The sequence below is a fragment of the Aotus nancymaae genome, unplaced genomic scaffold (assembly GCF_030222135.1).
Source record: "Aotus nancymaae isolate 86718 unplaced genomic scaffold, 86718_ANA_hifiasm-v0.15.2.pri h1tg000032l_0, whole genome shotgun sequence".
Taxonomy (NCBI): domain Eukaryota; kingdom Metazoa; phylum Chordata; class Mammalia; order Primates; family Aotidae; genus Aotus; species Aotus nancymaae.
Genome location: NW_026988445.1, coordinates 16,732,496 through 16,748,147, shown reverse-complemented (window position 1 = coordinate 16,748,147; position 15,652 = coordinate 16,732,496). Strand labels below are relative to the sequence as shown.

General features: G+C 41.6%; 1 protein-coding gene across 12 annotated transcripts in view; it reads left to right on the top strand.

Annotated features, from left to right (window-relative positions):
* TTC13 (tetratricopeptide repeat domain 13) overlaps window positions 1–14,400 on the top strand; it is a 74,253-nt gene extending 59,853 nt beyond the window's left edge. For 7 of the 12 annotated variants that reach the window (XM_064383588.1, XM_064383586.1, XM_064383584.1 and 4 more), the window contains 6 exons: window positions 2,090–2,199; window positions 6,958–7,093; window positions 7,923–8,002; window positions 11,236–11,314; window positions 11,465–11,544; window positions 13,629–14,400. In XM_064383588.1, coding sequence (XP_064239658.1) covers window positions 2,090–2,199; window positions 6,958–7,093; window positions 7,923–8,002; window positions 11,236–11,314; window positions 11,465–11,544; window positions 13,629–13,743 — 600 coding nt within the window. In that variant the 3' untranslated portion in view covers window positions 13,744–14,400. Of the gene's footprint in view, window positions 1–2,089; window positions 2,200–6,957; window positions 7,094–7,922; window positions 8,003–11,235; window positions 11,545–13,628 lie in introns of all 12 variants that reach the window. The other 5 variants (XM_064383589.1, XM_021677364.2, XM_064383585.1 and 2 more) reach the window with 2 other exon arrangements.
* Window positions 14,401–15,652: the final 1,252 nt, after the last annotated feature.

The following is a 15,652-nucleotide window of genomic DNA, read 5'->3' as shown; positions in this document are numbered from 1 at the left end:
ATCATGGTGAATGTGACAGTTACAAGTGCAGCCCCATGTCTCTGTGTTATTTGGTGAGCTACATTGTCATTGGCGATGTGGTTTTCTGAAATGGTAAATCACGCTTAGTAAAGTTCCAAGCTATACATAGTACACTCCTTACTCAATGTATGTGCTATTTGCATTCCTGGCAAATATCAGTGTGTATGAAAACTATATAATAAATAGTTAGTGTTTAAGTGCAAAACAGAGTCTGGTTCCAGCCTCACATATTGATTAAATGATAAACATAATCTTCATCTACATGAAAATTCAGTGGGACATTAGAAAATCATACATAATGTGGGACAATCCCCCGTACTGTGGGACATATAGTAATCCTGGTTCCCAAATATCCAATCCCTATTATAATCAGTCTCCCATAAATTCCCCCAGAGCCCCCCAGAGGGCAGAATGGCTTCACCATGGGCCCTGAGATGTACATGCAGAAAGGAAACCTCAGTGTCGTGTGAGGGCTCTTCAGCGCTTTCCTGTGGGTATTCTAGTTAGGCATTTAGATGCCCTGTGGTCTTAGGCAGAATACAAAATCAGCATAGGGTGATTTTAATGCCTTATGTGTCTTTAAGAAGAAAAGCCGAGAGGGCTACAAGACTGTAGTCACTTAGCATGCAGCCTGAGAGACGCGGCATCACCAAGCTCAGTGCCGCCTCTCAGTGCGAAGTCACCAACTGTTGTCTGGAAGACATTTGTTCTCAGTGGTGGGATGACATTCCACTTCAGCATTATACATCAAGCTTTTACACAGGATTATGGATATATTGGTACTTTGCAAGGCACACACAGCCGAATATACAGCAAGATATTTGAATGTTAAAGTACTTGGTGAAATGTACCAGGTCTGCTTCCACTGAAAGGCACAACGGTGCTAGTGATGAAAAACCAAGTTAACGTTCTATCAGCGCCCCCTTAGAGGCGGTTTATTAGCAAGTAACGCAGACTGGAATTCACCAAGGCCTTGGGCCCACGTTCTTACTTTGTGGCTTTCCCACTGGCTGGAACTCAGCCAGACTTTGCCTCACCTAGTTCGTTTCTCATCTGTAAGATTGAGACCATACCTGGTGTTATCAGTATGTCGTGAGGATTAGATGAGAATTGTCACATAGTGTATTAGTGCATTTCTTCTCCTGAAGGTGTTTTCTTTGTTTTGCATAAAAGATGCTTGCCTGTTCAGTGCCTGCTGTGGCCCTGATGGCCTGTGCCACTCATCCTCTGCCTTCTGAGCTGCTGGTGACACCTGCTGCATCTTTCAGTTTCTAGACAAGCTCTCCCTTCATGAACCATAGCTGTCTTTTATTTTACTGTTGGTTATCTTAACTTCCAGTTCATCAATCAAAAAAAAAGGCAATATTAAGTTAACTGAATTTGGGAGTCATTTTCCAAAACCTATATATTGCTATCAGAGGTTTGTCCTAAATATTTTAAACAGAAAGTTAACATCTGAAACTGTGTTCATGCATTTATTACCCCAAGAGCCATTCTTAGCTCCAAGTAATTCCTTTAACTTAACCGACTTCTCTGTGGTCCGCAGAGTTGGGTGGGTGTGGGTGTGGGTGTGGGTGTGGTTGTGGGTGTGAATGAAGTTCTCCAGATAGTGGATATAATCTTGGGTACTTTTCAGAAAAATCAGACACTGCTCTGAGCACTAGTATGAACATAAGTTGCATTTTTGAATTATGGGATGTTGGGTACAACTATTCTGCCAATATTCAAAGTTGCTGCCTACTAAGATGGGCATGAGAAAACATTCAAAGGGAGCTCTTAGAAGTGAGCAGTGCCCCTTGTTGACAAAGAGAGCCTGTGAGCTTTTGGTGCTGAGGTTCTCCACTGATCTCAGGTAGGAGCTGTGGGGAGTGCAACCTGGGCTCTGTTGGGGCCTGAGGACAGGCAGAGATGTCCTTGGCCACTAATTGCCAGGACACCATCTCTTGTATCACATGACCTCCTTGGCCCTTCTTAAAAACATGTAAGGTAGAGCCAGCACTACAAAGTTGCAGTCGGGGTTTACAGTGAATTAAACACTAGTAACGTGAATTTTCTTTTTCCCTGAAAGCAGTTTAATACTAAAACGAAGGATGGGTTCACCGTGAACACAAAAGTTCCCAGCCTTAAAGACCAAGGGAAGGAATATGATGGATTCACAATCACAATTACAGGAGACAAGTATGTATGCTTCTTAATGTGGGTGTAGACTAGAGACTGGAGGCAGGAAGGGTGCCTGTGCTTGTCGCCGCAGAGTTTTGTCGCATTGAACTTTTGCTCCATCCTGAAATGAAAAGTATTGGCCGGGCGTGGTGGCTCATGCCTGTAATCCCAGCACTTTGGGAGGGTGAGGTGGGCGGATCATGATCACGAGGTTGAGAGATTGAGACCATTCTGGCCAACATGGTGAAACCCCATCTCTACTAAAAAATACAAAAATTAGCCAGGCGTGGTGGCGGGCACCTGTAATCCCAGCTACTCAGGAAGCTGAAGCAGAGAACTGCTTGAACCTGGGAGGTGGAGGCTGCAGTGAGCCAAGATCACGCCACTGCACTCCAGCCTGGGCAACAGAGTGAGACTCCATCTCAAAAAAAAGAAAACGATCAAGGTCCAGTGAGCAGTTATAACCAGTTATTTTTTAAAATGTGACACCTAAAGTATTACACCAGCAAATACATTTTCTGACTGTCTAAATCTAAGGACTTTAGAGGTACTAAGTATGATATAGTTTGTGGAAGACATTTCTAGGTTCTTGAAGTTCCTTGGGGGGCGAGGGAGCCTTTTAATAATAAAATGAAAAAAGATGAGGAATGAAGTCCATTGTAGATTTAAATATATATATTAAATTTAATTATTAATGAGTAGTATAATCTTATAGAAAATTTAGAATATACAGATAAGCAAAATTAACAAAATAAAAATCAAGTTATTTTCTTTAAAAACTGAGGTTATACTGTACTTACTGTTTTTTAACCTGTTTATTTTCTACCCTTACCATTACATTACCATGATCATTTCCCCAATCTTAAAAGTATTTTTAGTAACTGTATAATATTCCATTGTATAGATGTAGAATTTCTCTGACTGATCTTTTTGTTATTGACCATTTAGGGTATTTCTCATTGTTTTACTTTATAAATAGCACGGCAGTGAACATTTTTATTAACAGTTGTATTTACATCTGAAATCCAAGCTTTGTCTGTCAGGCTCCATATTCCTTGAATTGTGGGTGGAATTGCCTTGAGCTGTGCGTGCGCACACATACCCACACACCCACACGCACCCATACCCATCTTCAGGTGCATAGCCTTGGGAAGTGCCATGCCCTCCCCTTGGTTTCCACCTGCTCAGCAGTCAGGCTATGACTCACATTCTCTGGCCCCTCTGCCTCTTGGGCTCTGGCTTTCTCAGGTGCTTTTCCTCTAAACTACAGGGAGCCACCTCTTCAAGTTCCATGTCAAAACTTAAACAGGCCTTCATGAGTAAACACCAGTTCAGCAACTTCCAGATTTTGGGGCTTTTCCATATCTTTGAAGTCTTGATCTCTACCCTAAGCTTCTTATCAAAGTATGTTCCCAATAAAGATCATTTTCCCTGATTACAGGGCGTGCTATTTAATGTAAAAAGTGTTCTCCTACCTTTTCACACATTGTGATGTGTATCCTCAGATCAGATTCTCAAGTAGAAATTTAATTACTAAATAAGTACAGTTTGATCTTTGAATAACTCAGGGGTTGAGGGATTGACCTTCCCATTCCTACCAGGCAAAAATTTGCATATAACTTTTGACTCCCCCAAAGCTTAACTGGTAGCTGACTGTTGACCAGAAGCCTTACCAAAAACATAAACAGTCTATTAACACATATTTTGTATGTTATATGTATTATGTTTTGTATTCTTACAATAAAGTAGGCTAGGGAAAAGAGTGTTATTAAGAAAATCAAAGAACGCCACACAACTACAACCGTCTCATCTTTGACGAACCTGACAAAAACAAGCAATGGGGAAAGGATTGCTCATTTAATAAATGGCATTGGGAAAACTGGCTAGCCATATGCAGAAAGCTGAAACTGGACCCCTTCCTTATACCTTATACAAAAATTAACTCTAGATGGATAAAAGATTTAAACATGACGCCTAACACCATAAAAACTCTAAGAAAACCTAGGCAATACCATTCAGGACATAGGCATGGGCAAGGACTTCATGACTAAAACACCAAAAGTAATGGCAGCAAAAGCCAAAATAGACAAATGGGATCTAATTAAACTTCAGAGCTTCTGCACAGCAAAGAAACTATCAATAGAGTGAACCAGCAACCAACAGAATGGGAAAAAAATTTTGCAATACCCATCTGACAAAGGGCTAATATCCAGAATCTATGGATAACTTAAAGAAATTTACAAAAAAAAAAAACAACCTATCAAAAAGTGAGCAAAGTGATTAAACAGACACTTTTCAAAGGAAGACATTTATGCAGCCAACAAACATATGAAAAAAGCTCATCATCACTGGTCATTAGAGAAATGCAAATCAAAACCACATTGTGATACCACCTCACGCCAGTTAGAATAGCAGTCATTAAAATCAGGAGACAACAGATGCTGGAGAGGATATGGAGAAATAGGAACGCTTTTACACTGTTGGTGGGAGTGTAAATTAATTCAACCATTGTGGAAGACAGTGTGGCAATTCCTCAAGGATCTAGAAATAGAAATACCATTTGACTCAGCAATCCCATTACTGGGTATATACCCAGAGGATTATAAATCATTCTATTATAAAGACACATGCACATGTATGTTTATTGTGGCACTGTTCACAATAGCAAAGACTTGGAACCAACCCAAATGCCCATCAGTGATAGACTGGATAAAGAAAATGTGGCACATATACACCGTGGAATATTATACAGCCATAAAAAAGGATGAGTTCATGTCCTTTGCAGGGACATGAATGAAACTGGAAACCATCATTCTCAGAAAACTGACAAAAGAACAGAAAACCGAACACTGCATGTTCTCACTCATAAGTGGGTGTTGAACAATGAGAACACAAGGACACAGGGAAGGAAACATCACACACCAGGGCCTGAGGGGTGCGGCCTAGGGGATGAATAGCAGGGTGTGGGAGGATTGGGAAGGGATAGCATTAGGAGAAGTATCTAATGTAGATGACGGGGTGATGGATGCAGCAAACTACCACCATGGCACGTGTTTACCTATGTAACAAACCTGCACGATCTGCACATGTACCCCAGAACTTGAAGTATAATAAATAAATTTAAAAATAAATAAATTTAATTTAATTTAATTTTTTAAAAAGTCATAAGGAAAATATACTTAACTATGTGTTAAGTAGAAATGCATCGTCATAAACGTCTTCTCATTATCTTCACATTGAGTAGGCTGAGGAGGAAAATGAGGGGTTTGTCTTGCTGTCTCGGGGGTGGCAGAGGCAGAAGAAAATCCTCATATAAGTGGATCCATGCAGTTGGAACCCATGTTGTTCAAGGGTCAACTGTACATGAAGTTTCTCCCCCTGAAGTGTGACATCTTTCCTCACTTGCCTGTGTCACCCCACTTGCTTCCTCCCTTGCTTTGGGCCTCCCGACCCCTCGAGTAGACTCTGCCTGGCATCTCATTTCCTGCCTCCTGCTTCACCAGCTTCAGCAGTGTTCCTAAAGCTCCACCCCACTGGGTGTTCCCCTAACTCCGAAAATCTCTTCCCTCTCCATACCTGGCCATTGCCTGTCGCTACAAAACCAGCTTCCCAGCCAGGCATTCACAGTCTCTCATAAAGTGGCCTCCGACATTTCCTGCTTGACCTGGACCATCTCCCTGTTGGAACCTGGCCTGCTAGTCCGACTGGACTGTTTGTTCCCCAGTTCACTTCTGCTTTCCAACATCTGGGTCTCTGTCACTCCCATCCCGACCCACGTTCAGGCCACTTCTCCCATGAGACCGTTCCTGCTTTTCTCTGTGTTGTCCAAATTAGATTCTTTTTTTGATTCCTGATGAGCTACATTATGACCTGAATCATGGTCTCATAATAATTTATGACCCTTGGTCAGAAGTGGTGGCTCATGCCAGCACTTTGGGAGGCCAAGATGGGAAGATTGCTTGAGGCCAGGAGTTCGATATCAGACTGGGCAACATAGTGAGACCCTGCTTCTGCAACAGATTTTTAAAAATAGCTACAGGTACATACCTGTAGTCCCAGCTACTCAAGAGACTGAGGTGGGAAGATCACTTGAGCCCAGGAGTTTGAGGCTGCAGTGAGCTATGATCACCCTACTGCTCTTTAGCCTGTGTGATAAAGCAAGATCCCATTTCTAATAATAATAATAATTTGTGGCCCGGTTTCTCCCTTCCCTCCTCAATCAAGGCAGCAGCTGGGCTTTTCTTTGTAGGATCCAAGGACTAAGTGCAACACTTTGCTAGTGGCGTTACACACACACACAAAAATGCCTGTTATATCAAACTTAGGTCCTTCGTAGAACCTCAGTGGAGCTAAAGCATAAAAAACAAAACAGTGGTGAAGTCCCTGAACTTTCTTCCTACACACAATTCTTGCTTCTGGCCTTTAATCCTAATGGGGTGGCTTAGAAAATACTTACTGGTCATTTAAATGTATTCTTTACCATGTGTAATTGTTCTCCCATGTATTCGCTTAAGCTCGTGTAGTAAGTACATGTGGTTAGACTTAACTGTGAGCAAATGAATCACTTAAAGGTGAGGCAACTGCCATATTTTATGAAGAAATAATGCATTCTTATGAAACCTAGCTTGCTTGTCTATAGTTAGAAAGGCAAGGTACATTCTTGTATATGTTTAGTGCCACATCAGCATGCTATTTGCTTTTTAAAAAAACTTTCTGCATTTGGCTGCTCGAACTTATAATACATGCCTTTGACACTTTTTTTTTTTGTACTTTCAGAGTTGGCAATATATTATTTTCTGTGGAAACTCAAACCACAGAAGAAAGGACACAATTATATCATGCTGAAATAGACGCACTTTATAAAGATTTGACAGCAAAAGGAAAAGTGTTGATTCTTTCATCAGAATTTGGGGTAGGTTTCTCTTTGTTTCCATTTTTCTGTTCGTCCTGTGATTCTTTTGTAAACTTTTTGAACCTCTGCCCTTTCGTTGAGATTGTACATCTTATGCTTGAAATCAGATTGAATTTGACCTAAAAATATTTCTTTTGAAATGTTTTTATAGCCCCAAAATTCTTGTTTTTAGTAACTACAGCAATGGGGAGGATAATAAATTAATAATTTAGTACCGTGCTACAACATTATCATAAGTTTGGGCTTTGACATGATATAAAAAAGTTGGTCCATAGTGAAAATGACCTGGCTGGGCTTCACGTTTTTCTTCCATTTTCTTCCCTTCATTGTGGTTGTTTCTTTAACCATAGATTTACAATGAGCTTTTGAATGTAAACTGCATGATTCATTCTGACGAGTTCATGGCAATGAAAGTACAATTAAATTGTGTATACTTTGCAGTTAGCGGCCCTTTGCTGGTCTGTGGCCTCTTCCCTTGGTGTCCACCCGGACTAGAGGTGGTGGTGTTGCAGGCAGCAGGGTATGGTGGACATTCTCTCCCCACCACGCCCCCTCCCTGGAAGTGGATGGATACCCCTTACCCTTTAAAAGTCACCTTATTTGTCCAACATTTAATCGTTTCATCCATATAATTAAGCATCTGAGTATATATACATAACTGAGCATCATCTAAATCTCATTGAGGAGTAGAGGAAGGGGCTTACCCAGATCTTTTGGGGTAAGCCCCTTCCAAATTTTTTTTGTTTCTGAGAAACAATTTTCTTTATTAAAATTTTAAAAGGCACTTATTAACACAAATACATTTTCTCAAAAATGTCTTTTTTTCTAGGAGGCTGACGCTGTCTGCAACTTAATCTTATCCTTAGTTTATTACTTTTATAATTTAATGCCACTCTCTCGAGGATCCAGGTAAGTAACAGCCTGTCATTAAAATTATTTTAAATTGAGAAACGTGTTCTTTTTTGTTTATCCTTCCTGTTATGGTTATAGGTAGAGTACACCAAGAAGTGGTAAGGGGCTCCCTATTTTTTTTCCAAATTCTGCACAAAAAATATTTCCTTAATCTACCACATCATCAAAAGAATTATAGAAGGCAGTTCTAATATAGTGTGCTTAGGTTTAACAGGATAGGGATTCATCCATTCAACAGAAGTTCATGGAAAGTTTACTGTGTACCATGGGTCGTGCTCAGTGTGGTTTTATTTTTGGTGTCTGCCAGCCTCTCACTGAACCTTCTCCTCTCTCTCCTCTATTTTGGGCTGTCAGGTGACCCATAATCCTCATGTTTTGTACTTTTGGGGCACCAGTCACTCCTTACTATTTTTATTACTTTTGATAAATTCTTGCTACTTGTATGAGTACATCAAGAGTTTCTTAGGTGCCATTAGAAACAAGGGCTATGACTGTAGAGTTTTCATTTCATTCTCCTTCTCCCAGTACTGTGTGCAGTAAATCACATAAATGGCCTTTTGCCATTGCTGGCACATAGTTATTGAACTTAAGATGTTTAGGCTAAAAATAATACACTTGAATGTCTTTATCTTTGATTAATGATTTAGAAAGTAAAACTCCTCTAAACATGGTAGTAAGTTTGGTTGTAGTATTTAAAACTCAATGAAACAAAATAGAAACATAAATGTTATCTAATCAGCATGATGTTGTATCCACTGAGTAGGTGATGTGAGTGTGGCCTGTGCACATCACCGCCTGTGGGCCCACGTGCAGGCACCGTGCGGAACAGCCAGCATCCTCCTTTGTTCTCACAGCAGCTCTGCTGGCTCATGTGTGACACCAAAGGAAGTGCAGCTCTGATGGTCCTCCACTCTCCCTCATCCCTACATCTCTTCAGTGCTACACAGCCTGTTGATTCCACCTCCCACACTTCTGTTTCTCTCTTCCCTAAGCCCGCTGCCTGCCACAGCTAGCTTTGCTCCTGCTCCTCTCTGTGCCCCGAGGCTCTCCAGCACCTTCTGAAAACCATGGGCTCAAGCTTGGCAGCATGCACAGTGCACAGTGCCAGCCCTGCCCTGCCCTGCCCTGGTTTGCCTTGGCTGCAGCACCACTCTCTTCTGCTGCTTTTTCTCTTCCCTTTGGCCCTTGGTTCGGGTGGGCTCTCAGCCACACCTCCCTGCCATCTCTGCCCCTTTTGCCCCAGCCCTGGGGCCCTTGAGGATGCAGGGCACATGTCTTTAGCCTCTGAAGTCTTCCCTGCTGGAGAACCCCATGAATCAACTTGACTCACTTTTCTTGGTGTCCGCCCATGGCACTTGTTAGCTTTCTCTGAAGGTGCTTGTGCCATCCTGTCCCCTTGCTAGGGTGCATTATCTCATGGGTGAGAGCCATCTTTATCTTGAGCCAATTTGTTTTGGGAAAAGTACAACACTGGTTAAAATACCAGGTCCCCCAGACTTTTGCAAGCCCCTTCCACCCAGAACCAGCCAGCCCCCTCTCTGCTCTCACGAAGAGCAGAAGTACAACACCGTCTAAGCACCTCCTGCCCCAGACCTGTACACTTGCAGCCCTCTATTCATTCTGGAGTGACAGGGCAGCAGACCTCGCCCACAAGCCCCCAGGCCAGCAGGCAAAGGCACCCTACAATCTCCTAGGCCTCTGACAGCCACCTCGGAGCCCTGGCAGTTCGCACACACTCCCAAAGCTCCAAACCATCTGTCCATCAGTACATTGTGAGAATGTGTTCTGCATTTCTTCTTTGAAGGGCAGCATTTCTAATGCTTAAAAAATAAGACTAATGTATGTATTTGTATTTATGAACTTTATTGTATATATGCATTTTAAAGCCAAGCCTCATGAAATTGTTAAAATATAAACAGGCACATTTTTAAATGTACTATATTAGAAGAATTTTTTTAAAAAACACCACAAATAGGTCTTTTAAATGTGGTTTAGTGTGGGGAAAAATTTTTTAATAAAAACACAAGTAGGAAGAAACTCCTAGTAAAAAGAAACACTTTTGGCTGGGTGCAGTGGCTCACACCTGTAATCCCAGCATTTTGGGAGGCTGAGGTAGTAGGATCACGAGGTCAAGAGATCAAGATCATCCTGGCCAACATGGTGAAACCCCGTCTCTACTAAAAATACAAAAATTGGCCGGGCATGGCAGCACGTGGCTATAGTCCCAGCTACTCAGAAAGCTGAGGCAAGAGAATTGCTTGAACCCCGGAGGCCAAGGCTGCAGTGAGCTGAGATTATACCACTGCACTCCAGCCTGAGTGATAGAGTGTGACTCCATCTCAAAAAAGAAAAATTAAAAAACACTCTTTTTTTTCCTCAGAAAATGAATGTTCTTGGTGACACTGTTAAATTAGTAAATATGTTCTTTTTTTGTTTTTCTTTTTGAGACAGAGTCTTGCTCTGTCACTCAGGCTGGAGTGCAGTGGTGTGATCTCAGCTCACTTCAGCATCCACTTCGTAGATTAAAGTGATTCTTGTGCCTCAGCCTCCTGAGTTGTTGGGATTACAGGTGCCACCACCACGTTGGGCTAATTTTTGTGTTTTTTTTCTTATGAGATGGAGTCTTGCTCTGTTGCCCAGGCTGTAGTGCAGTGGTATGATCTCGGCTCACTGCAGCCTCCACTTTCCGGGTTCAAGCGATTCTCCTGCCTCAGTCTCTCAAGTAGCTGGGATTACTGGGGCCCGCCATCACACCTGGCTAATTTTTTGTATTTTTAGTAGAGATGAGGTTTTGCCATGTTGGCCAGGCTGGTCTCAAACTCCTAACCTTAAGTGATCCACCCGCCTCAGTCTCCCAAAGTGCTGGGATTACAGATGTGAGCCACCATGCCTAGCCTAATTTTTGTCTGTCTTTTCAGTGGAGACAGGGTTTCACCATGTTAGTCTCAAACTCCTGACCTCAAGCGATCTGCCCGCCTTGACCTCCCAAAGTGCTGGGATTACAGGCGTGAGCCACCTCATCTGGCCAGTAAATACATTCTAATATCAAATTAGTAACTATTCTTAAAACAAATAGACATAGTTTCATGTTAAATGAAACATTTTGTGTTTTATCCGAAAAAATTTTTAAATAAAATTTATCTTTCATGATGGGGAATCCATGGGTGAAATTTAACATGGTAACTGTAGACTGTCCAGGACAGATTGACCATTGTTCTTTATTTAAATAGTGTAATTGCTTACTCGGTCATCGTGGGAGCACTGATGGCAAGTGGAAAAGAAGTAGCAGGAAAAATTCCCAAAGGGAAGGTACGTTGGAGCGGGAAGGGAGAAATACTTGTTTATGTGTTAAGTTCCAATCTACAGATTTTTATTTTAAGGTACACGAGTTACACAGATCTCCAACCAAGACTGTGTCCTCCATGTTTACGAACATTCCTAAATGTCATTCTTTTTCAGTTAGTCGACTTTGAAGCCATGACAGCCCCTGGTTCAGAGGCCTTTAGCAAAATCGCCAAAAGCTGGATGAACTTGAAAAGGTAACTGCTTGAGGGGGTGTCATAACTGGAGCAGGAAAGGGGGTTTCCTATTACTTTGGAGCTCTGTGAAAACTGGAATTGTTATATTTATTTTTATAAGTTAATATTGTAATACAGTGAATTTAATCTGCTTTGTCAAGGTTAAAATGTTTTGCTATTGTATAAGATAACCTTTTTTCTTTTTTTTTTTTTGAGATGGAGTCTCACTTTGTTGCCCAGGCTGGAGTGCAATGGCACAATCTCGGCTCACTGCAACCTCTGCCTCCCAAGTTCAAGCAATTCTCCTACCTCAGCCTCCCAAGTAGCTGGGATTACAGGCATGCACCACCACACCTGGCTGGGGTTTTTTTTTTGTGTATTTTTAGTAGAGACAGGGTTTCACCATATTGGCCAGGCTGGTCTCAAACTCCTGATCTTGTGATCTGCCCGCCTTGGCCTCCCAAAGTGCTGGGATTACAGGCGTGAGCCACCACGCCCGGCCAAGATAACCTTTTAAGGGTGAGTATATGGATAAAAATGGATGATGAAGGCCAGGCACAGTGGCTCACGCCTATAATCCCAGCACTTTGGGAGGCTAAGGTGGGAGGATCACTTGAGGCCAGGAGTTTGAGACCAGCCTGGGCAACATAGTGAAATTGCTCCTCTCTAAAAAAAAATTTTAAATTAGCTGGGCATGGTGATGTGTGCCTGTAGTCCCAACTACTTGGGAGGCTGAAGTGAGAGGATCGCTTGAGCCTAGGAGTTTGAGGCTGCAGTGAGCTATGGTTGCACCACTGCACTCCAGCCTGGGTGACAGAGTGAGACCCTGACTTAAACAAAACAAAACAAAAAAGCATGAACAAAAAATTGTTAAAGTAGTTGGTGAAGGAAAATTACTAAAGTCTTATTTATATGATCAGGTATTCACTTCTTTTGGCCTGTTTTCTCTTAGGCTCAGTATTTAGGAGTGTTTGAACCTGTAGACAGAGCCCATTTTACATTACTCTGAGTGGTAGCACTTCGCCTACCTACTTAGTGCAATAAAATGCAACTAAGTAGGCTCCAGTTTTTTGAAGTTGGCACTTTATTGCCACTTAGGCAGACAGTATTGTGAGCCAGTATATAGCTGCCAGGAATTATCCCTGACAGTCACTGTGTGTGAGGAGTCTAGCAGTCCATGATCGTTCCTGGCTCTTGTTTCCAGAAGCACTAGAGAGGACTGTGTGAATCTGAAGTGTGTGAAATTAAACTCATAGATGTCTCAGTAGTTAATAAAGAATAAGCAAGCCTCACTCTTTGACCTTAGTTATTCTTGCCTGTTCTCCTGGTTTTTTACATCCCAGCCACCCTCAGTTTTGCCTTTCACATCTATTTGACATAGCAACCACTCTTTTTTGCTGGGTAATTTATATTCTGTTTAAAACAAAAATTTGTGCCTATAGTCCACCATTGCTCAGTTTGTAGTTTAGCTTTGCAGTGAAAGCTTCTAACAGTTACACCCTGTCCTGGTACATTCTTGTTTCGGGTTTATTAGTTTGCACATGTTTTAATAATACAACCACCAGGCCAAAGGTCTTGCTTCTGTTCTTACATAATTGTACAGTGTGAATCTTTTGACAGTTCTTTAAGGAAAGAACAACGCTACCTTACATCATGTAGTTAATGCTTTACAGTGTACCTTGACATACCTTATCTCATTCAGAGCTCGTGGTAACTTTGAATTAAGAATACTTTCCCTGTGACAGATCAGGGAAGTGCAGCCTAGAGAAATAAGGAAAGCTAATAAGGAGTGAAGCTGGACCTGAAACCTGTGTCTTTTGATTTCAAGCCCAGCAGGCACCACAGCTGGACATGTAAATCAGAGTTTAATTTTCTTTTTCAAAGCTCTGGTTTAACTTCCAAGCAGCTCCTAACGTGTTGGCTCACACCCTAGGCCATTGTTGTGGGAGCAGCTGTTCTGTTCCCAGTTTCTCCCTGCCTTTCTAACATTGTCTAATATTACAAATATAATGAATATAATCATAGGAATAACTATAACATAAGCTCCACCTTTTTTGCAAATCTTGTTAGTTTTCATACCACTACTTTGTGTTTTTCTTTTTCAGTATTTCACCTTCTTATAAGACTCTTCCGTCAGTATCAGAAACGTTTCCAACGTTAAGATCGATGATCGAGGTGCTAAACACGGACTCTTCTCCACGCTGTCTTAAGAAACTCTAGTTCTGCTGTGGTAATTTATACAAGTAAAGGGCCGGACCTCTTGCTTCTTAAGTTATTTTTTAAAACATGGAATTATAAAGAAATTAGGTCATCTATTACTTTTGATACCAATTTTTGATAGGAATTGAATACTTGAAATCATTTTCTTTACTTTTCTGAACCATAACAAAAATCCTGAAAGAGGCTTTTGGGGGAAAAAAGCTACTTGACTTGGAGGGAAAGCGTGTGTGTTAGCCAGCGGCCTGTTGGTTTCCACTTATAAAGTCATATAACTCCTTCCTTACAATAAAAAAACATTTTCTTCAACAACTAAAAAATAATAACGAAGTGAACAAGAACAAAACCAAATAGGTTTGTATTCCTTTAGAGATCTGGATATTTTTCAAAGAGTTTCTATGCACATTGTGATAGAGCATCTTTTGTTGACTCACGTAACCTCCATGTGTGAGTCCTTTGTTTTATTTGAACCCTGGAAGAAGGTTCCTGGGCCATCAGTATGTGTTACAGAGCTCACAGCCAGGAGCAGTTATTTTGAACAATGCAGACAGTATTTGCCAATGTCCCAAATGCTGAATTATTGAACAATGTGTTTTTTTTCTTTGTTGAAAAAAAATAAACTGGGGTGATTTCTATAAATCACCAGTGTTTGGCACTGGATTATATATGTGTTTGTTTTGTGAACCAGTTTCACTTTCAGGTATAAGAACATTCAGAAAATTTCTCTTTATTTTTTTCCCCAGACAGGGTAGATGACAGTGGGTAAAATGGGTTAATTAAAACTATTGCTGTTTCCAAATGGCACCACCCATTAGGAAGCCTGCTCTTCTCTCCCTTCTACAGGACGCACCCCCATCTCTTCACTTGGCCACTTCTCCCAGTCTGTTGTCATTTCTCTTGGACCACTTTCGTAGTCTCCTGACTCATCTTCTTGCTGCTGCTCTGTTTAAATCCCACAGCCCCACTTTGTCCTAAAATGAAACACAGTCTCCTGCTATAGCCTAGCTGACGTGGCTCTGTTTCTCTGATCGCATCTCTTTCTCCCCACACTTCTTTTTTAGTACCATCCACTCACCTAGCCTTTTCCTTCCTTGAGAACCTTACAGTTAGCTTGACACTGTCTGATAGAACATTCCGTGATGACGTTCCAGAATGTTCTGTGTGCCGCCAGTATGGTAGTCAGTAACCTCATGTGGCTACTGAGCACTTGAAACAGGACTAGTGTGCCTGAGGAGCTGAGCTTCACATTTAGTGCTAATTAATTTAAATTCAAATAGCTACATGTAGCTAGTGGTTATTATGTTGGCCCATGCAGCCTCTGGAGTTCCTAGTGAGATTTTAAAGGTTTTTCCACAGAAACAATTTGGAATGGTGATCTCCCATGGCAGTTTAATATCATTTTGAATTTGAGATTGAAATATCATTTTGAATTACTCGGGCAAGTCTTAGCTACTCAGACTTGCCTGAGTAGCTAAGCTCTTACTATGATCTGTTTTTATTCACAAGAGTTCTGATACCAGATATGTGGAGTTTTCCCCCATACCAACCAATTCTCCAGCTTTCTATATATCAGCTGGAGTGGGGAGGGATCCTGCAATTCACATCTGACACTAACTTCCTGGAGTTTACACAGACCCCAGAGGTTAAGGGCTCAGTCTCACAAGACAGCTCCCTTTTCAGATGCCAGTGGCAAGTCAGGATCTTCTGTACTTCTGACTGATTGGCTATAACTCAGGGGTCCCATCACCCCCTCCCTCCTCATGTTTGATAATTTGCAAGAATGGCTCACACAATTCAGGGAAACCCTTTACTTGCCATTACTGATTTATTATATCGGATACACATGAACAGCCAAATGGAAGAGGTACACAGGGCAAGGTATGGGGGCAGCGTGGGCGCTTCCATGCCTTCT